The 23,440-nt window shown below is 42.6% G+C and overlaps 1 protein-coding gene across 2 annotated transcripts in view; it reads right to left on the bottom strand.

Annotated features, from left to right (window-relative positions):
- The window catches only part of NTRK2 (neurotrophic receptor tyrosine kinase 2), a 311,333-nt gene that overhangs the window by 40,249 nt on the left and 247,644 nt on the right, over positions 1 to 23,440 (bottom strand). For both annotated transcript variants that reach the window (XM_081103075.1, XM_081103076.1), the window contains one exon: positions 21,749 to 21,983. In XM_081103075.1, coding sequence (XP_080959201.1) covers positions 21,749 to 21,983 — 235 coding nt within the window. The remainder of the gene's footprint in view (positions 1 to 21,748; positions 21,984 to 23,440) is intronic.

Genomic DNA, 23,440 nt, shown 5'->3' with positions numbered 1-23,440 from the left:
CTCAGAACATCCTGATCTCATTCAAGTGGACATTTCTTTCCCACACTGTTCTTTTCACTTGTAGCTTTCCTTCCTGGAAACGTGCCACACTCAGGGGATGTCCAAGCCTGCTCTTAACTCCTAAACTGCCGGTGAGTTCCTTGAGCCTGCTTAGGGAAAGCTGAAGCCAACAGGGGCATGGAAGGAAGAGATATTGCCTCCACCAGGAAGTTCTTACCTGACCTACAGGAGGTGGGAACCGAGAGAAGATAGAAACTGAACTAGGTTGGTATATGAAAAAAAATCACTATTCTGAACTAGAAACCTTCTACCAAAATATCTCATCCTCCATCCTGTTCAGTCTCCATGCTGGAGAAATAAAAGGCGGTTCTCTTATAAGTCAAGTGTGGAGAGGGATAAGTTTGGGGTTCTCCTTGTGTTGTGCCTTAAAACAGTAAAGAAAACTCCTGGGCTATCTGGCTGCAAGTTAGGTAAGACCTTTAATCTCCTGAAGCTCTAAATTGCCTTCTATAAAACAGATCTTAAATAGGACATTGACAACTGTTGACAATGTTTAATTTACTTGAACAGGGCCAAGAAGCACAAGGCATGTTGCCTTGGCTGTACTATTTAGCGGAGACCATTTCATGGTTGTGTTTACCCTGGTTCCTTCGCCTCCTCGTTATGCTATAATATTTGTCATGAGGAGAGTCATGGTCATCCACAGATAAAAATCGATCCACAACATGATAGCGGATACATCTGGCATGAAGGCGATGTTATTAGGTTTTATATACTCTTGCATTCCTTTGTCATTTTATGTATTTCTTGGACATGTATACCTAAGACAAAGAAACCAGAAAAGTTGACATAAGGCTAATAAATTAATAAACTTCTTTAACTATTATAGGGATATTCGTCTAACAGAGAAAAGGTAGAAGAAAATGATACCACCTAATCTTCTTATCTGTAAGGCCAGGAAAAAAATGCATCAGAAGAAAATTCTGAATGATTCAGGGGGTTGGTTGATGAGCAGGGAACAAAGAGACACATTTAAAAAAATACCACTAAGTAAAATGTCACCTCCTGAAGAACATAGCTGTAGCTTTGTGTTGTTTGTTTGTTGATAGATTTGTAAATTCTTTTAGAATTGACCCTAAGTCTTTTCTGTGCAGAAAATATTTTTATTTAATTCAGTGGAATTGGAAATTGACCACAGAGTTTTAAAGCTAAAGGACTTCAGAAGTCACCTGATCCAAACACTATCCTCATTTCACAATTGAGACCTATACACAGAGAGGCCAAAGGAGGTTCAGGTTTGCCCAGAGGACATGCAGATCACACAGGAGGCACTTAATTTATAGAAATCATTATTTAGGACACAGTTGACCTGATTAATAACAGGAGTATTATATTTGTTAGCAAGCTAATGTTGTTTCTTCTTATAAAGGGTTTTGAGGTATATGTGTTTGGGAATGAGGAACTTGAAATGTTAAGCAAGGGGCTGAAAATGACCACCATATTCCTATTCATTTCTCCTTCATTGCAGTGGGAGTATCTGAGGGTACACTGGGTGTTCTAGCACTGAATGAGCAACTAGGGAACACTGTTATGGCCAAGTGTGTCCTTGGGTGAATGTTTTCTCTCCTGCAAAGTTGGTAAGTTTTTCTGAAAGTTTGGAGAATAGTGAAGCAGTCATCTGGTAAAAAGTTGAATCAGACATTCTCTGGGTTTTCTGATCTGCTTACCATTTCCCCTTTTTTCTCTTAACTGCTGCCACTTTATTATTCACAGTCAGTTGTGCTTCAAAGCCATGAACATTTGGGCATTCTCTTCTCTATGACATGGAGAAACTATTGAGCATTGTCCTTATGCTACTTAAGTAATTATGTCTTAAGTATAATGAGATACCGAGCTTCAAACTTTTTTAGAATAGTCCATGCACATACAATCAATGCCTGGAGAGCTCAGATGAATTTGGCAAGTTTGAAAGAAGCAAGGAGAGTTGTGGCATGAGGGCTTATTGGAGAGCATAGAGTAAGTTAGAACCATATTTGATTCTGGAAACAAAGCGCTTTGTAAATTTCTCCCTGTGCACAGAGGACCTACATCTGGTCACATTCTTTATGTTTGGGCTAAAATAATTGACAGAAAGGAGAATATGGAAGCTGATGTTAATTGTCAGAATAAACATCACGGAATCTTTGAGTTACAAAAGTCTTTACAAGTTATCTACAGCATATACAATCTTAAAATAAAATCCCCCAAAATAAATCAAATGAGTATGCCTCATATTAGTATGAATTTATTTCTAAAGCTTCAAATTGGTCACATTTATATATTATAAATCAAACAAAAAAATTAAAGTTTTGCTGTTGCCCAATGTTTTAAAATCTTGTATACAACCTCCATGAACATGTTGGTTTCCACTAGTTTTTATTCATGGCAATCATGTACTTAGTAGTAGTAGTTTCATTAATGGTTATAATACACATAAGTATAGGACATTTACATCAGCTGTTTATTGAATCAATTACTGAAGCCTCTCCACAACATTACTGGGTTTCACAAGTTAAAAAACACTGAGCCCCTTCTATAGTATCATGGAGGATGGAAAGCCTATGCTTGGACACTTCCCTCCAGTTACAAGGAACTCCTCCTGGAAAGGAAGCCCACGTCATAGCTCTCACTCTTAGGCAATTCCTGTTTACACTGTGCCAAACCCATTTCATGAAACATCTACCCAACAGTCCCAGTTCTGGCCTCTAGAACTAGAGTCTTCATCTGCATAGCAGAAGACAGCTAATTTGTTCACATCTAGGTCTTCCTTTCTCTCATCCAATGCCCCCAGTTCCCTAGCCTATCCAGACTTCTTGATCACCCTCCTCTGAGTGTTCTCTTACTTTTTAGAGACATTGTTGAAATATAGATGACTTACTAGTAAAATTACCTCGAATTCAATGCCAAACTGAATTCTTAGTCTCTCCCCAGCTCATTTCAAAACCAAGACCATGAATGATTTCATCATCTTTCTGATTATTCCAGTCAGAAATCTATTTCACATTCTTCACTTCTTCCTCTACTTTGCACTTTCCATGCCCAATCCACCTCTAGGTCTTACAATTTTTCCTCCTAAATAACTTATAATTCTCTTCACTTGGCCCTATCTCCACTGGCATCACCCTTGACCACCGGAACACTGTTTCTCTCCTGAGCTTCTGCAAGGGCCCTTAATCCTGCTGCTTACAGCTGCTCTCGCTCTCCAGAGTAGCACCATCCCACATCTTGCTTAAAACTCTTAGCAGCATCCCATTGTTTCATGATAATAAAAAATCCTTAGCATGTCTGACAAGGTCCTACATGACTTTCTGTTTCTCCAAATGAATTTTGCACTTCATGCTCCGTGCTCAACATACTGGCCATCTTTCATTTCCTCCACCATGCTCTGCTCCTTCTGCCATTGGGCTTTTCCCCTGTTATTTCCTCTGCCTGGAGTGTGCTTTCCTCTTCTTTTGGTCTAGTTAACCCAACCTGTAAGATTCACCCAAAGATTCTGGTCTTTCAGGAGCTCTTATACTATGTCAGATTCCCTTCTTATAGGTTCTGGTAGTCTTCAGGACGTCTGTTTCATGATATTTATCACAGTTCTTACTTACATATATTGGGATTATTTTATTAATGCCTGGCTCTACAGTTGGAACCTGAACTCCACTAGGCGAAGATGTGTCTATTTTTGCTCACTTTTTTCTCTAAGTGCACATAAGGTGCTCAAAGTATTTGCTGAGTGAAATAATTATGCAGTTCCTAATTTGATTCTTTCTGTTCTGTCAAGCGAATTGATCTTAAATCTAGAAAATATGGAACAAATATAGTCAAGAGGAATTTGAAATCCAAAGGAGATGAGACAAATAGAGAGCTCAAAGTTGTTTTTTAAAAAGAATGTGTGTCTCCAGACGTTGTTAAATAATGCCCTGACCTAGTCCCCTTGACAATATTAAATTCGGTATTCATGCAGACTGTAGGAAGTAGGGAAAAGGAAGAAGCAAAGATGATGAAGGGAGATGGACAAAGGTGATATGATTTTTGAAACAGAGTGAAGAAGCAGGACTCCAGAAACAACTGATAACTGAACATGACCTTTGTCCCAGACTAAAATTTAGCAGCGGCCACTTAAAAATGGCTTGAAAGCACTTGGAAAAGGAAGTGGTGGTGACCAGGAGCAAGGGTAGATTTATCAAGATTTAGTCATAGCAAATGATTACCCAGTTCCTGTTAGGTGAACTAGCAGGATAGAAGATGGGAGATTGCCATGGGCATGAAGTGCATTGATTTCATCAAGACTCTTGGAAAAGTTCCCCATGGTATCCTTGAGAAGTAGAGACATGTAAGCTGAACTCACAGGGAGTCAAATAGCACTATGTGCATGCTCAGCTTACCACTGCCCTGCCCAGGGCTCATTCAGTCCAATACTATGAGATAGTCTTTTTAAATGTTCTCTTTATTTTATTATAATTATTATCCTATCTAATAAAAGAGAAACATGGTAATTGGCGTACGACCGCTACCCTTCCCATTGGCTAATCAGGGCAATATGCAAATTAACTGCCAGCCAAGATGGTGGCCAACAGCCAGGCAGCTTGAAACTAACATGAGGCTTGCTTGCTTCAGTGATGGAGGACTCCAACGTTCCCCGCCTGCTGCTGCAGGCCTCTGAGCTGCAACTCTAAGCAACTATGTAACAAATACAGAAGCTAAACAAAACCCCAGAAACCTGCTTTAGTCCACCAGGCTTCAGTCAGCAGGATCGCAACATTGTAAGCAAAGGCCAGAAACCTACTTTCAGGAGCGGAGGCCTAAGAGCTGGAGCCAAGCCTCGAAGCTAAAGCTGGCTCAGAATAAAAAAAAAAAAGAAAGAAAAAAAGGAGCGGTTGGGAGCTTCAGTCACCCCCATCCTGAAAACAGCCCTCGGCCCCTCACCCAGACTGGCCAGGCACCCCAGTGGGGACCCCCACCCTGAAGGGTGTGTGACCAGCTGCAAACAGCCATCGACCCTTCACCCAGGCTGGCCAGGCACCCCAGTGGGGACCCCCACCCTGATCCAGAACACCCTTCAGGGCAAACCAGCCGGCACCCACCCGTGCACCAGGCCTCTACCCTATATAGTAAAAGGGTAATATGCCTCACAGCACCGGGATCAGCGGAGCCGCGAGGCCTCCAGGCACCGGGATCAGCATGACAGGGGGCAGCGCCCAAACCCCCTGATCGCCCTGTGGCTCTGTGTATGACAGGGAGCGGGGCCACAACCTCCCTATCCACCCTGCTCTGTTCCTGACAGGGGAAGGCGCCCCAACCCCCTGATCAGCCCTGCTCTGTGCCTGATAGGGGGGAGCTCCCCAACCCCCTGATCGCCCTGCGACTCTGTGTGTGACAGGGTGCGGTGCCCCAACCCCCCCCACCCCCCACGGGCCCTGCTCTGTGTGTGACGGGGTAGAGACATAACCTCCCCATCAGCCCTGCCCTGAGTGTGAGAGTGGCGGTGCCCCAACCCCCTGATTGGCCCTGCTCTGTGGGTGATAGAGGGCGGTGCCCCAACCCCCTGATGGGCCCTGCTCTGTGTGTGACAGGGTACAGAGCCCCAACCCCCTGATGGGCCCTGCTCTGTGAGTGACAGGGGGCAGTGCCCCAACCTCCTGATTGGCCCTGCTCTGTGCATGACAGGGGGTGGCGCCACAACCTCCCCATAGACCCTGCCTTGAGTGTGCCAGGGGATGGTGCCCCAACCCCCCAATCGGCCCTACCCTGAGCGTGACTGAGGGTGGCATCACGACCTCCCGATCGCCCTGCTCTGTGCATGACAGGGAATGGCGCCCCAAGTCCCCAATCGGCCCTGCTCTGAGCCCGACCAGGGGCTGCACCTAGGGATTGGGCCTGCCCTCTGCCACCAGGGAGCAGGCCTAAGCCAGCAGCTCATTATCTCCTGAGGGGTCCTAGACTGTGAGAGGGCACAGGCCGGGCTGAGGGACCCCCTGCCGCCCCCGAGTGCACAAATTTTTGTGCACCAGGCCTCTAGTATAATTATAATAATAGCTGGCCCATAAAATGCCCACTCTGAACAGAGTGTGCACTATTTAAAGTGCATTTAATCCTTACAATAGCAATTTGAGAAAGTATTATGCTTGTTGCCATTTAACAGTTGAAGAAACTGGCTGTTGAGAGGCTAAGCAACTTGTACAAGGTCACATAGTTAAGTAAGAGGTGGAGCTGGAATTCAGACTCAGAAAGTCTGGCTGCTGAGATCTGCTCTGTATGCATTCCCACCTGCTCCAGATGCTCTCAGCCAGCGGACTTTACACCTGATGAATAAGCATGCCTGCACTATTCTGCAACGCTCTAAAGTAGGAGTTACTTGCCTGTAATGCACAGACCATCAAAGGATCCATAGATAGAACTCATAGAGTTCTATACATTTGGATTGAGTCTAATTTTCAATAATATTTCAATAATATTAAACAAACCACAGGAGTATCGGATGAATATATGAAGTTGTCACCTGTTATTTTCATATCACATTATTGTTGCAGTTATCTCAAAACATCATTTATGTTTGCTACTTTGAAATTACAGGGGTTATTAGACCTGCCATCAGATCTTTAATGTTTTAACAAAACCACATATTTAACATGCTCTAACTCTACTTTAATGTAACAATGCTCTTTTATAACTCTCTGCATTTTATTTTGCATATTTAAAGGCTTATTTGGGGAAAGAGTCCTTAGGCTTCATCAGACTGCTGAAGGGCAGAGCTCTGTCTATGTTACCCAAGTTGAACTTGTGCTGCAGTGTGTGTGGCTAATGCCATGAGGTACCCCTTTATGACATGTGTTTCATGCCCAGACAAATAGTTATGACTCATAATGGCTGACAAAAGGTAAGCAAGTGATAGTTCTGGTCTAACCACAAAGAGACAAACAAAGCATATCACACAGAATATTAAAATATGCTTTCTGTGGTGGCAGCTAAAATTGCCTTTAAGTGCATAGCATAGTATAAGAAACACAGAGTCCAGATCAGCAGGCAGTATGGATTAGGGAAGTCCTTTGACCTTCTCAAAAGCTTCATACACATCACTCTAGCTAGGAGGGTTGACCAATAATGTATGAAGAATGGCTGTAGCCCTGGCCAGGTAGCTCAGTTGGTTGGAATATCATCCCGATACACCAAGGTTGCAGATTCAATCCCTGGTCAGGGCACATACAAGAATCAACCAATGAATGCATAAATAAGTGGAACAACAAATTGATATTTTCTCTCTCTCTCTCTAAAATCAATAGTAAATAAGTAAAATAATTATCATTAATTATAAAGAAAAGAGTGGCTGAAAAACACTTGTGGAGTGTACACAAAAAATTCAGAACACAAGAAGAGTTGGAGAGTGTGATGGCCCATGTATGTGCCCTGAAGGCAACTCCCAGAGACTATTCTATAAAGATCAGAACCCATCCCAGATTCAGGGATGTTTATCCAAGAGAGTTTTCCTCCAAACATGGAAGGCAGAGCCTAGCATGTACCACAGGATTCCACTTTATCCCTCCTCACCACCACCAACGACAACAATAACTTATATACATATATAATTCACACGTTCCATGGTGGCTGTAAAACAGTACTGAGTAGCTGGCAGAGCAGACTTGTTTGCTATTTTGCATGATGGAAAGTAAGGTTCAGAGAAGTTAGATACTTTCAGAGCTACACACTGCATACACATTGCAGGTGAGAGTAGATCCAGGTCTGCTGTCTGCTGGTCCCCTATTCCTCAGCATACTAGCCAGTCATAGAACCTGGAAAGAATCCAAGTTTCTTCCTTAAGAAGGTCAGATTGGCTGTTTCTGAGGCACTTTTCCAATTGCAAAGGTCATGGTTTTGAAATTTAAGGTGTTCCTTTTCCTCCATCAGCCAGTAAAGCTATAGGACTTTGTCCTATGCAGTGAGCCCATGTCCCAGATGCACCTGTAATGACCACTAAGGGCAGAGAATCCACCAGGTGACTCTTCTCCATTTCCCAAGGAGAAGACTAGAGGAGCCAAGGTTGTGTTGAGGGCATTGGGGAGGTTCAGAGTGGGAGAGCATGGCTTTCATGCTTGAGAACAGGTTCGGGTGCTAGCTCTGCCACCTGGATAAGCTACGGTACCCCAGGAAAGTGACCTGCCTTCTCTGAGTATTCTTCTCATCTCCTCATCTGTCTATTGTTAAAGATGGTTAAGAAGGTTACACATCAAGCTGATATATAGAAGGAGGCCAATAAATGTTAGTCTTTCTTACAAGACCCAACATCAACCCTCTAAGACATTAACATGAGTCTTTTAAGGTCACAATTGTTTCCTACAATAAAGCCTAATGCTTTTTCCAGAAGAAATTAACGACTTTCCCTCAAAGAGCTGGGAAGAATTCAAGCATTTGTGGTAGCTGCAATTGGCTTAGCTCCCTCTGCAATTTCACCTTGGGCTGAATGCTCCCCCTTTGCCCTTAAAATTGAGCATCAATCATTTTAAAACCCTTGCAAAACCCAGGAAGGTTTCTGTGCTGTATGCAAGGGCGGGGCTCGAGCCTCAACTCCTCCTCAGCCTCCGCTGCCGTATCCCCGTCATCAGCAACATGTGAATGAACCAAATTATCTCCAGGGCTGAGGGCGTGGGCCACATAGCCAGGCTCTGCCGTTTAAGGAACCCAGCGTCATGTTCTCCACCCCCAGGAGATGGCTGCTGCTGTCATAGGGCTGTGAGGGAGGAAGCCAGCCTGGAAGTGCCATGTAGGGAAGAAACTGTTCCATTTCAGTGTTAGGATTCTAAAATAGCTGCTAATAAAATGCCTTCATACTGTGACACTTCAATATAGACACCCACAAGGATACCTTGACAAGCTGTTTGGCTCCTCACAAGCCTTTTCTTGCTTTTCCTGGGCAGGGCCTCCAGCAGTCACCCACACAGATATACAACCATGCAGTGACAGAGAAGGCCAGCAGGGGTCTGCCGAGACTGCCAGACCGCTGGGGAGCCCTGGCTCCCTGCAGGAGGGAGGCATCCCTGCTCTGCTCTTGGCTTGTCCAGGAACTTGTCACATCAATTTGAACCTGCTGCTTCTTCTATTCCCCCCTCAAGCCTGTGGTGTCTTTGATAAAGCTTAGCTAGAGAATGAGCCATGCTAAATTCTCTAGAAGAGAGGAGTGAGCCTCAAGTAATATTTTGGAAATGCCATGGTTCAATGAATCTAGTTTCTGATGGTAAGGAGAATGTACTAATGATTAAAATTCAAAGTGTCGTTCCCACTGGAAGTCCTAAAAATCCATGAATTACTGTAATACCATCTCCATCAGGCAAATAAGGGGTCAAGCTTGAAAAAAAGTTAACAGCATCTTACCTGTTTTGCAACTTGCGAATTAAGATCTTTTCTAATGCTACCACTTGAATCTTAGCATAGATGAGACTATGTTATGTCTTTAGCTACTTCTGTAAATGCTGCTGTGCAGGGCCAATATGATTCTTAAATTTGACTGCACATCAGACTCACCTACGAAACTCATTAAAACCATAAATTCCCATTCTCATCCCCAGAGATACTGAATCAGGGTATCTAAGGTGAGGCCTAGTAATCAAGATTTTGAAGAAAGCACTTCGAGCTATTCAGATGTGCAGTCCAGCTTGGGGACCTAATAGTGGGAGGTGCCTCTAGTAGTAGGTAAAGCAACACTGCTCTGCCTCCATTAGCAGGAAAAGGACTTGAGAAGTTGTCTCATATCACAAGCAACTTTGTGTTTGAAAATTCTCTTAGTGGAGCCCACTGTGGAATTTGTTTTTCTCTGGAAGGTAGTATTCCTCAGGTTAAGTGCCTGAACTAAGTTCTCATAACAACCAGTGGAATGATCACCAAGAGAGGCTGCTGCAGATCTGCAGGGGATTTGTCCTGGTGTTTTTAATGTCTTTATAAATATCTAATATCAGGTTAGGCTGTTGTAACAATCTGTTGAAGTTTTCTTTTTAAATTAAGGTAAAATTGCTATATAACATCATATGTTTCCGGTGTACAATGTTGTAATTCAACATCTGTATACAATACAAAGTGAATGCCTAAGGGTTTTATAGTTCTTCATATCTAAACGAACAGATCAAGCAGAAATAGAAAATAACTACAAGAGGACAGAATTCTAGGAAAATTTTATGGAGAGTTGGGAGATGAAATCAAGACATGCTTGGACTTCGGAGTGGTCTCCATTTGGAAGATCCACTACAGTTGGTAGTATCTTCAGTTTCAAAGACTTCCAAGAAGAATATGTTACAATCTTCTTTGGAACCTCCTTTTGGTCAATTAGAATCAGTAAGAACCTAGAAGTGCCTAGCATCATGAGACATGATGGAGGGTGCAATGAGAAGGTACACATTCTCCCCAAGAAGCACTTGTAATCAGGCCATCTGGTCTTGTTTATAACTTCAGTCATTCGCTATAGTCTTTCAGTTCAACAACACCCCATCTGTAATTCCGCCTTTAAGACCTAGGTCAATATTATTTCTTCCAAAGAATTTTCCAGATTTTATCTCACCTCCCAGTAAAAATCAATTTATTTCTAGTCTTCACAACATGTATCACACTACCTAGAATCAGGTGATTCATTTATTTCTACTCTCCAGATTTGAGGTTTTCTTTAGGGAAAAGGGCATGTCTCACTCAGTATCTACATATTGAAGAGGCCTGGCTAAGAAAGATGATACTATCTTGGATTAATTCAGTCATTTATCCATCCAAGGTGTTCTGTCCCTGACCAAAGGACAAAGACTGGGGAAAATGTGAACTGTGAAAAGCCTTATTAATATTCTGTCTGCACATCTTTCTCCAAAGCCTTCTTGAACCAATTCACGTTTGGAGCCGGGGGAATCTCTCAGAGGTAGCAGTAAAGCTAAGATAATTTCCTCTTGCTCAATATTCATTGGAGATGAAGAAAATCTACTCTCGGACTTAAGTAATAATCTTGTGCAAGCAGGAAAACTTTAATTTTAGAAGTATTATTTAAATGTAAGTTATTTAATTAAAAAGAGGGGAGTTTTCACAGGGAGTAGCTATTCTAATGAGATGGGAGAACATGTTTTCTTTACTGCAGTTTGTAAATGGTTCACTGATAGATTTTTCAAACAGCATATTTGTTACCAAGAGAGATGGCAACTGGCTACTACTTCTGGGCAAGTTGGCGTGACAGGGAAGAGATTTGCCTTCTCCCCTGAAACAACCAAAAAATGGCTTAACTATATATAAAACAATTATTTCAAGATACTAGATAACAAGCAATGAAGGACAGTGATCCCCAATAGATGAGAAATAATTGTGAGTCCTATGATCACCAACGTTAATTCATGGAAACGAGCGGGGAACCAAGGTAGAATCCAGTATGTTCCATAACTTGAAAAGACAGAGTGGAGAGTCTGGGGAGACCAAGGTGGCTAGAGTGGAAATGACAGAATACCAGAGAAGAGAGAAATCTGGAGATCTGCAGAGGGTGCCCCTCAAGTATTCAAATGAGTATTGATCAGTGCATGCATGTGAGGACACTATCTGTGGCTGGGGAAGAACTGTCCAAAAAGGATCAGTGAAAATAGTGCCCAGTGCTCACACAGAACCAGAACTAGTACTGTTCCTACAAAGCAGAGTAAAATCCTCATGATTCAGGGGGAATTGAGTACTCAGTAGTTTATGCCTCGGTACTGGGGAATCATTAATTCTAAAGTAACCACTGGTCTGGTACTGCCTAATCTTAATAGCAACACACCAAAGGATCAAACTGCTTCAAGGCAATATTATCACACTCCAAAACAATGCTCAAAAATATGTTTGGGCCCTAGCTGGTTTGGTTCAGTGGATAGAGCATTGGACTGCGGACTGAAGGGCCCCAGGTTCAGTTCCGGTCAAGGGCACATACTTGGGTTGCAGACTCGATCCCCAATGTGAGGCATGCAAGAGGCAGCTGATCAATGATTCTCTCCCATCATTGATCTCTCTCTCTCTCTCTCTCTCTCTCTCTCTCTCTCTCTCTCTCTCTCCTTCCTCTCTGAAATAAATAAAAATATATTTAAAAAATATGTTTGGGAATGCAAAAATATCTAGCATCCAATAAGATTAAATCACAATGTCTAGCATCCAATCTAAATTTACAGGCATACAAAGCAACAGGAAAATATATGATCCACAATGAGGAGATAAATCAATGGATATTGATCCAAGACTGACACACATGGTATAACTAAAAAATAATAAAAAACTAGACATTGCAGAAGAAAGTCTAAAGGAAGTAGAAGACAGAGTAGTAGAAACTATCCAAATTGAAACATAAAAAAGAATCCAAAACAAAAAGAACTCAGTGAGCCATGAGTGAGCTTTAAGCAGATTAATATAAGTGAAATTGGAATTTCTAGCTGGTGCATAGGGGGAACAGAATAAATATTTGAACAATAATGATTTTAAAAACTCAAATTGATGACAACTATAAGCCCACAAATCTAAGAAATCCAAGCACAAGAATAGGAATAAAAGTATACCAAATCACATATAATCAAATTGCTCAAGACCAGTAATAAAGAGACCATTTTAAAGATGCCTGAGAAAAAAAGGATGCATTGCATACAAAGGAAGAAAGAGCAATGATCACATGCCACTTCAACTTATTGTCTTCAACAACCTTTAAAGGGAGGAGCTCATTGCAAATAAGGAAACAGAGGCTATGATGGTTCATAAGGTGAGTTTGACATAATTTTCTTTCCCTAAAGCCATTTGCTTTCCCTTTCTTTTTCCTAATGGTGAAATCCCAGTTGTGTAGGTCTTTGATAACAAGCCATTGATCTGTGCAGCTGAATTCAGCCCTTAGTCTTGACCTACCTGCGGCCAATGAGGTTCAAAGAGGAGTTTTTGCAGAGAGGATGTCCTGGGAAAGATTTACTTCTAATGACAGGAAGGTGTAAAGGAAGAACCTATCTGCCCCCTGCACTCGCCTTGCCTCCTTCCTCCTCCAATTGCATTTTTATATGCTTGGAGTTGCTACAGCCCTCTTGTAGCCATGAGGAAAAACACAGGAAAAAGTCAAGTGCAAAGCTATAGCTGACACTGGAAAGCCTCTGAACCAATTGGGAACTGCCCACCTGTGAACTTCTTGTCACACAAGGGAAACCACTTCCTATCTGCTGAGGCCACCACTAGCAGCGTAATTCTACCTTTGACTAAATGCACTCCTACCTGATAGAATCATAAGGTTAGAAAAGGCAAATCAGATTTGAACCTTTGCCTCTAGGACCCCGGTCTGAAGCTCTTTCCTCTATACCCCATAAACTCTTTGTTGCCACCTTCCTTTTTAAGGGGCTCTGGTCTAAATAATGCAAAAGTATGAAATGTCACCAGCATGAGAGACTGAGGCCTGACTGCTTCAAAAATGGGAGATAAAAGGGAGAGCGTCCCTGCTGAAGGTATCTTCCAGAACTTTGAGAAATCAGAATCCCTCTGGCCCATCCAAGCCAATGTCTATGATTTACCTTCTTTCCCACTGCACTTAAACACACTTAATTTCTGCACGTAGCACTTCTATGTATAATGCATTATGGGCTATTGACTTCAGGAATAAGGGACTCAGAAGACAATAAAAAAACAGAGGATTTATCCCATCTCCTGCTAACAGTCTTCATTGGTTGGGAGAATAGATAGGACCAGAGACCTGGGCAAAGTTTCTCCAGGCCAATTCTTCTTTGCTGGCCTTGGACACTTTCAATAGCCTGTTCTAAAAGACTGCACAGCACAGTAATACAGACTGAGGACTACAGCAAGGGAATTATTGTTTACCTGATGATCCCATATTTCATGTGTTGGTGAACAGCACTGACAGTTCATGGACCATTTTGAGGGACACTGCTCTAGGCCCGTGGTCGGCAAATCGCGGCTCGCGAGCCACGTGCGGCTTTTTGGCCCCTTGAGTGTGGCTCTTCCACAAAATACCATGTGCGAGCGCACATGTACAGTGCAACTGAAACTTCGTGGCCCAAGCATAGAAGTCAGTATTTTGTGGAAGAGCCGGTATTTTGTGGAAGAGCCACACTCAAGGGGCCAAAGAGCAGCATGTGGCTCGCGAGTCGTGGTTTGCCGAGCCGCAATTTGCCGACTACTGCTGACCAATCAAAGATGTGCAGGAATGGGGATCTGGGAATCTGTTGGGTGGATCTATTTTCATAAGCTGACATAATACAATCTGATATGTCACTTTCTGGCATAAAAACTTTCAGTGGCTTCCCACTGCCAAAAGGACCAAGTCCAAAGTCTTTGGCATGGCAAACAGGCCACTGTGAAACCTGATAATAGCCTAAATAGCCTACTTTGTTATCTCAGATGCATGCAACAGAGTCCCATTCCCTGGCCACACATCCTGTGATGTTTATACTGCCATCTCTTTTCATATGTTGCCCCCTATGCCAAGAATGTCTCCCTCCCCTCCTGGCCCAGAGCCCTCTTGCCAATAGAACAATTTAGGGTTTGTATCTTAAATACCAGCTCAAATGTCTCAACTCTGTGAACCCTACTCTGATTTCCCAAAGTAGGCTGTTGGCTTCCTCTTTAGGGTTGCCAGTACTTATCTCTATTCCTGCATTTATCACATTGACGCAAGTCTGAAAACTGCCTCAAGTCACAGCCCATGTGTCTTTTTTATCTGGATCCCTTTAGTATCTATTACAGCACCTAGCACTTAGTAGCTGTTTAATAAATGTGTGCTGAATGAATGAATGAGTGAAAGAACACTCACCCACATTGTTGTAACTCCAAAGCATATGGAAAAGATTCTTAGGAAGGCTTGAATACAAACTAAGCCAATTTAGAATCTTGAAACAATTTATGCAAATCTAGTTTAATATAGAATTAGTCTGAACTCAATGTTCTGATTTCTCCCTGGCAGGTTCCTCTCAACAGTGCTCTCTCTGTGTTATATAGGACATAAATGGAGGATGATTTCATAAAATAAATAAACTCTTATGTTTCTGGGTCCAGTTTAATCTAAAGATTGCAAACAGAACAGTCTATAATTGCTCATGTGAACGTTAAGGACCATCATGTAAGTGTTATACATTAAAGGGGAAGATAAGAAATGGTACATTCAAAGAGAGTTAATGACATTGAGGGCATTCCTGTTTCAGGAAGAGATTGTGTTGTCTCTTAAAGTGAACGCTGGGCCTGGTTTTGAGGAGCTCTAGGAAAGGTATACCAAAGGAAGCTTTTCTACTATAGAAAACATGCAAGTAAGTTGTAGCTCTGAGCTCTCCATTGAAAAGAAATTGTCTGAGATAAGAATGTCCCTGTATCTCTAGTTTTACTTCCTGAAGTCAGTGCTCCTAATCTCAGAACCAGGCCCACTGTAAAGCTGAGTGTCTTCTGCATTCATCCACAGGGCTAAGCAGATTCATTCATAAAGACTTTTCCTCGCTGAAACCGGTTTGGCTCAGTGGATAGAGCGTCGGCCTGCGGACTGAAAGGTCCCAGGTTCGATTCCGGTCAAGGGCATGTACCTGGGTTGCGGGCACATCCCCAGTGGGAGATGTGCAGGAGGCAGCTGATGGATGTTTCTCTCTCATCGATGTTTCTTACTCTCTATCTCTCTCCCTTTCTCTCTGTAAAAAATCAATAAAATATATTTAAAAAAAAAAAAGACTTTTCCTGGTGTGCGCCTTGTTCAACAATCACTGATTGGCCACCTAGTACAGCCAGACTGTGTGAATACAAAGATGTATAAGACTTGTCTTCCCCCTGCTCTCATATCAGTGAGAAACATATATGAACAAAATTCCATGATGAAACATGCTCTATGCTGTAATGCTGATCTATATGAAGTATTGAGAGACCACACAAATTTTGTGAGCAATTACTCTGCTTGGAGGAAGTCAGGGAGCAGGTGAAGCTGGCATTGCTTCTTAAGAATTAGCAGGCATTCACAGAGAAAATGACATCGGCATTTTACACAACAACACACTAAAAATATTTGTGAAATGAGTCAAGATCTATCTATCTATCATCTATCTAGTCTGCCTACTTACCTGTCTTATCTAGAAATGTTCATAGGACATGAAAATATTCCTTTAAAAATAAGCATACTTTTTTCAGATACTGAGGTATGAAAGTTACCTCTTGATTATTTCTTATGTGGTTGTTCGGTTCTTAACTTATCTAAGCCTTCTCCTCTCCTCTGTGGTTCAGGACTTTATTTTCTAGTCCATCACCCCTCTTACTCCAGAGTGGGAAAGGAAAGGCCCTGAAGTTCAAATCAGTTCTTTTTGCTACTTGTTCTATCCGCTGATTTTAGTACAACCCATTTTCCGTTCTCTCTGCAGCTAATAAACCAGGATTGAGCACCCAAAGATGATTTATTGGACTAATACCATTTTAACATTTTAGGATTCTGACCATGACCTTGTTTAGTCAAATTATATTCATTTACTTTGTTCAATGTCCACCCTAAGTCAATTTGCCTATTCTGCTTCCTTTTTTTTTCCTTCTTAAGTGGAAGATGAATTAATTAAAGGATAGAATTTCTTACCACCCAAAGAAGAATCAAAGCCCAAAGAAGAACAAGACACAAAAACTAGGATTTCAGAGGTTAGGGCCTTCTATTCACCGACAGATCACATTCATTTTAAATACATGTCGGACCCAAACAGTGAAAACCACCAAAGTGCATAGTAGAAAAATTTCAGTGGATCCACTGTGGCACAGTAATGACCACATAGAGTGAGATCCTAGGTCTGTCATAGGCAGAATGTGACAGAAACCTGGTTCAGATGTTTCTTAAATGTCAGTTTTTGCCAGTGGTGGGAAGGAATAAAAACGAAATAAAAGACAAGTACTGCAGAGCTGCTAATTAAAACAATTCAGAGAACATAAATGCTAGAGTAATTTTGGACCCACCAAATCAGGCTGGTTTCCATGCAAATGCAGCATTCTGATTTCTTCCTTCATTGGGAAGATATAATTAGCTCAGCTGCAACAGGGTGTAAGCCTTGAGGCAGCCGTTTTCATGATGGAAGAACAGCTGCCACCTGCCCCTGCTGCCCCAGATTGCACAGGGCTGTGGCCACCGCACAACGCTGCCCATGAGCCACTATGAGCAGAAGGCTTGGGCTGCTAGTGGGACTGGTTCTTGCTTAAAGACAAGGGGCATGTTACTCCTCAATAAATTTGACTCCAGGCCTAATCACCATCCTTCTGTATAAGATACCGTTGGCTAACACGAAAATCCTCCCCCATTACTATGGCGGAAAGGGTATTTAACATAGCTAAGGACCAGCCACATCAGCAACAGCAGCTTGTCACCTTGGAGGGTGAAGACCAGAGGAGAATAAGAAGAAAAGGTGTCTGCACATGAGAAACCCGAACTGTAAGGAGAACACATTGCTACAACAGAGAAGATGAAGAGGCACCCTGGTGGGGAGGCGTTGAATGCCAAGCTTATAGATGATGCAACAGGTAAATAACTAATGTAAAAGCGAAAAGTGTTCTGGCAAATAGCTGCTGTGAGATGTTCTGGAGTTCACCTGCAAACACAGCAACAGCCTCTGCTTGTCTATCTGACAAACTCAATGGCATGGACTCCACTGATATGCTTTTGGTGTTTGTTTGTTTGTTTTTTGTTTAATATTTTTGTTGATTTCAGAGAGGAAGGGAGAGAAAGATAGAAATATCAATGATGAGAAAGAATCATTGATTGGCTGCCTCCTGCAAGCCCCCTCCTGGGGATCAGCCCACAACCTGGACATGAACCCTGACCAGGAATCAAACCCTGACCTCCTGGTTCTTAAGTCGATGCTCAACTACTGAGCCACGCCAGCTGGGCTGCTTTTGATGTTTTAATAAGAAAAAAAAAAAAATTCTGCAAAGGAGTTCCATGATGATAAATACTTTCATGGAACCAAAAGGCAAACCATCATTTTGAAATTTGAGAGGTTACTTTTTTTGTTTTCCTAGGCTATCACATTGCCAGATCTTACATTCCCTCACCCACTTTTCCCACCTTAACTAAGCTAACATAAGGCTGGTTCTTTTCCTTCTCTTCAGCGGGAACAACAAACAACCAAGTGAACATTATAAACCCTGCAGCTGCAACTAGTGGGGGGCAGAAGGACTGAATAAAGTGGCACCAGAAACACGTTTCTTAATGACTGGGAGAGTTCCAAGAACATTTAAGAGATAAAGGAACTGGGAATTATTCTTTTCTCCAATCAATTCAGAAGGAAGTACTTCAGGAATATGTCATCTAAGTGGAGGGTTTTCTTTTTAACAAATGATAAAATATGGCATGTGACAAGTGACAGTGCTTTTATAATATATAGATGACCAAGACTAACTCCTTATATCCAATGTCGCTATTTGGCTAGTATTTTCCTGTTTCAGGTTTTTAAAAATTGGGATATAATTTATATACCATAATATTTACCCTTTAAATGTACACATTCAATGGTTTTTAGTGTATTTTCAAATACACTAAATGACCACTATACAATTCTAGAAAAAATTTATCATCCCATAAAGGAAGTCCATATCCACTAGCTGTCACTCCTCATTCTTCATTGCCCTAACCCCTGGCAACTACTAGCCTACCTTCTGTCCCTATAGATTTGCCTATTCTGGACATTTTATATAAATTGAAATCATACAATATGTGATCTTTTGTGTCTGGCTTCTTTTACTTTCCATAGTAATTGCAAGGTTCATCCATATTGTAGCATGAATCAGTACTTCATTCCTTTTAATTAATAAATAATATTCCACTGTATAAACTATGAATTTTTGTTTATTTATCAATCGATGGACACTTCAATTATTTTCACTTTATAGCTATTATGAATAATGTTGTTGTTTCCACTGTGTACAAGTTTTTGTGTAAACATATGATTTCAATTCTCTTGGGTGTATACCTAGGAATGGAATTGCTGGGTTATATGGTGACTCTATGTTGAACATTTTGAAGAACTGCCAAACTGTTTTCCAAAGCAGTTGCACCATTTTACATTCCCACCAGCAGTTTATAAGGGTTCCAATTTCTCCACATCCCCATTAACACTTGTTTTTGTCTGTCTTTTTATTACAGCCATCCCAGGGGGTATAAAGTGGTAGCTCATTGTGGTTTTGATTTACATTTCCCAAATGACTAATGATATTGAGCATCGATTCATGTGCTTATTGGCCATTTGTGTATTTTCTTTGGAGACATCTCTACTTCAATCCTTTGCCAATTTTTTAATTGGGTGGATAATCGATTTGGATAATGATATAGTTGAAAACATTTATTGGGCACTTATTTTGTGCCAGACACTCTGAGACCTTGGTTAACTTCCTGCTAAAGAGAAAGCTGTTACTTGGGCCATGTGTTTTTCCCTTAGATGCTCATCAAGCTCAGCAAAGCTTTCCCTTTGGGAAGCACCACTAAAGGGAACAGGCCCCTACCCCCACCTACCACCAAAGAAGCAGAGCTAACAGAGGAGATGCATTCATTGGTAATAACACCCCACTCCCCCATTTAAGATATCTAGATCAAACTAGCCATCCCTAAACTCAGGACAGGTGCTTTGAAGCTACACTCTGAACACTTGAAGTTGAGACTATGCTCATGTTTTCTACAAATACACTCAAGATAATCATTTTTAATTTTGGCCTCCACTCCTTGCTATACAAAATGTGGACAATGCCTATGGAGGTGACAAAGGAAAAAAATAACACATCACAAAAAATATCTACAGAAGAATATACACCAAGGCCATAAACTCATTGTCTTAGACCAGTGAATTTCAACCTTGTTCATCTCATGGCACACATAAACTAATTACTAAAATTCTGTTGCACACCAAAAATATATATTATATTCTTTGCCAATCTGACAAAAAAAGGTGTAATTTTGATTCATCATATCACATGGATATTGTTGTGTTGGCTGTTGTTAATTTTTATTTGACAATCTAAGGGAAAAGAGGTCAGTGCCCCTGACTACAGAGTCAGGTACTGCATATTTGAAAAGTTCTTGGGGCACTCCACTATGCTGTGTCACACAGGTTGAAAATCGCTGTCTTAGACTAATTGAAGCAAAGTTAGCTCAGCTAAAGTGCAGAGGCATTGGAGGTGAGTCAGGCTGCAGAGAGAACTACAGGAAACAAACTGAGAAGGCTCCTCCTCACGAATAAATCGTCAAGGGAAGAGTAAAGGTGAGGAGAGGCCTTTTCTTCACCAGCCCTACCTTATTATGAAAGTTAGTCACATTATCCATTTTATCCTCTTAGGCCAGCGGTTCTCAACCTGTGGGTCGCGACCCCTTTGCGGGTCGAACGACCCTTTCACAGGGGTCGCCTAAATACATCCTGCATATCAGATATTTACATTAGGATTCATAACAGTAGCAAAATTACAGTTATGAAGTAGTAACGAAAATAATTTTATGGTTGGGGGTCACCACAACATGAGGAACTGTATTAAAGGGTTGCGGCATTAGGAAGGTTGAGAACCACTGTCTTAGGCTATATATACACACAGCACATTTACTCCCTTTCCTTCCTATTCTCTTCTTCTACCCTTGAAATTCCAGAAAAAGAAGAAAACAGAATTGAGGCTTTGAGGTGGTAGAACGCCACCTGAACCTTTGCTTTCAGTATCAGGACTTCGAGGTTTCCAGAAGTATCCCTTTTTTCTCAGACCCAGGTCCCAAGATCTCAGTTAGCAAATCTAACATGCCATAGGGGCCAATTGCTGGTAATCGGTGGATTTGAATGATTGTCTATAACTCAACCCCTTAGAGCAGGGGTCCTCAAACTACAGCCGGCGGACGACATGCAGATACAATTATTGTATTTGTTCCCGTTTTGGTTTTTTACTTCAAAATAAGATATGTGCAGTGTGCACAGGAATTTGTTCATAGTTTTTTTTTAAACTATAGTCTGGCCCTCCAACGGTCTGAGGGACAGTGAACTGGCCCCCTGTTTAAAAAGTTTGAGGACCCCTGCTAGAGCTTCTGGACTGGGTGGGGCTCTTCAGAAACCTGCAGGATGGTGCTTCTTGCATCTCACAGCGACACCACCAGCTAATCCACTTTCAACCAAGACGGTTCCGTGGGGGAACTTCCAAGGTCTGGGGTACCATTATTTCCATGAACAAGTTCATCTTAGGTCAAACCTCAAACAAAGCCTTCAGACATAATTTAACAGAATCAAGTACAAACCTCAAAATCCTTTAACCTCATGCCCTTAGGAATTTCCCCAGGCCCTCAGGTTTTCCTGGTGAAATTCTCAGGCTGAGGATTGCCCTCAGGGAGAGACCGCACACCTGAAAGGTGTGGAAAGAGCAGGAGAATGTTGTAGACCGAACTGTGCTCTCATTAGTACCGCAGAATACGGCTGTACTTGGAGATGGGGCCTTAAGGACGTGATTGAGTTAAAATGATGCCCTAATCCAGTCTGACTGGTATTCACATAAGGAGAGGAAATTTAGCCACACGGAGACCCCAGGGGGTGCCTGCACAGAGGAAAACCCGGGGAGGACAGAGGGAAGGTGCTGTCTGAAAGTCAAGGAGAGAATCCTTAGAATAAATCAACCCTGCAGCCACCTTAATCTTGGACTTGGAGAAAATAAACTTCAGTTGTTTAAGCCACGTCGTCCATGGTATTTTGTTATGGCTGCCCGAGCAAATAATATAACCAGGCCCCAGGGTCCTGGGGGTGCAGCCACTTACCCTATAGTAGTCAGTGCTGTACACGTCCCGGGACATGCCAAAGTCCCCGATTTTCACCAGGAGGTTCTCCCCGACCAGGCAGTTCCGGGTGGCCAGGTCTCGGTGCACGAAGTGCTGGGACGCCAGGTACACCATGCCCGCTGCGATTTGCTGGGCAATGTGCAGCATCTGCGACTGCGTCAGCTCCGCCGGCGGGTTGCCTTCGGCCATCAGCACGGCGTCAGGTCCGTGTGCCCTGCGGAGGTCACAGAAGGAGTTGCTGGGGGGAATTCTTTGCCTGGAGGGGCTCTTTGCCCCCATCAGCTACTGGTGCTAACAGACGCCGCCGGACTTAGCACGCAGAGGAGGAAAAGATGCTTCACCCATGGTTATACTTCAAAAGCACCCAGGCTTCCATTCCCACAGAGTCCAGAATTCCAGGACCACCCCTCACCCCCAACATACAGACAGGTTCATGTTTTAGGGGCTTCAGAAGTAGTCCCCTGACTCCGAAAAGCAGTAGGTGGCTGACGCAAAACAAATAAGAACCCAACAACAAAATCACAATCAGGTGGGAGAGTTTGGCTCTTCTAGAGCAATGGATCATTGAGCCCACACCTTCCATCCCTCCCAGCCACATGCTGCAGCCCAGCACCCCCCCCTCCCCCCCCCACACACACACATACTCAGGGCAATCCCTCCAGAGTGCCCCACCAGGGCCAGAGCTGGCAACTCTGGTCTCCCTGGTCCCACCTGCTCTGCAGCTGGGCATGGTTTCCAAGCTGCCCTCATCTTAGTAAGCCCAAGTCATCAGAATCCCAGGGCATCCTCAGCCTGTACATTCATTCCCCATGAACAGTGCCACCTCCTGTGCCCACCCTTCCCCCTGATCTCCAGCTCAAAGCATACACTGGCCACCACATAGGCAAAATTCTTTGAATCACAACACATTCATTCTTTTACTGACAAGTTTTCTTCTTTATATATATATATTTTGGGGGGTGGGGAGAGTATGATTTTTTTGTCTTCTCTTTCTCCTATCTTTTCCCAGGAATGATTTAAGGCAGGAATTTTCAACCTTTTTCATCTCATGGCACACATAAACTAATTATTAAAATTCTGCAATGAACCGGAAAATATATTTTTTTGCCGATCTGACAATAGAAATAGGTATAATTTTGACTCATTCACACCACATGGCTCTTGTGTTGGCTGTTGCTATTTTTTATTTGACAATGTAAGGGAAGTCAGTGCCTTTGACTAAATAATCAGGTATGCATGTTTTAAAAATTCTTGCTGCCCACCAGTGTGCCTGCCACGGTGGTTAAACATCGCTGATTTAAGGCATTGCAACACTGATAGGTGTTTCGGGGAGTGCCTCCGCTCTTAGGATATGCAATCAGTGCCTGCAGTCCCCATTCTAACCCTGCATGTTGAGCCAACATTGGTGTCACAGGCCCTGGTGCCCTGAGGGGGCAAGGAATAAAGGCCTGGTCAAGGGCTTCTCCCTCCCAAAGTCAATGCCAATGACATCTCTTTCCAGACACGTTGAAGAACTTAAAATAAATAATAGAGGATTTAAAATGAATTTTAAAGTGGTGAATGGACCTGCAGGGTTCCAGAGCAGTATGAGGATTTGAAAGTGAGAGAGCCAGGATTCTCCAACAACCCCCATCTGGTGTTGCCCCTCCGCTTACCCACCAGCACCACCCC

The sequence above is a fragment of the Myotis nattereri genome, assembly GCF_964212035.1.
Source record: "Myotis nattereri genome assembly, chromosome: 12".
Taxonomy (NCBI): Eukaryota; Metazoa; Chordata; class Mammalia; order Chiroptera; family Vespertilionidae; genus Myotis; species Myotis nattereri.
The sequence above is the reverse complement of the archived record's forward strand: the minus strand, read 5'-3'. Positions and strand labels throughout refer to the sequence as shown.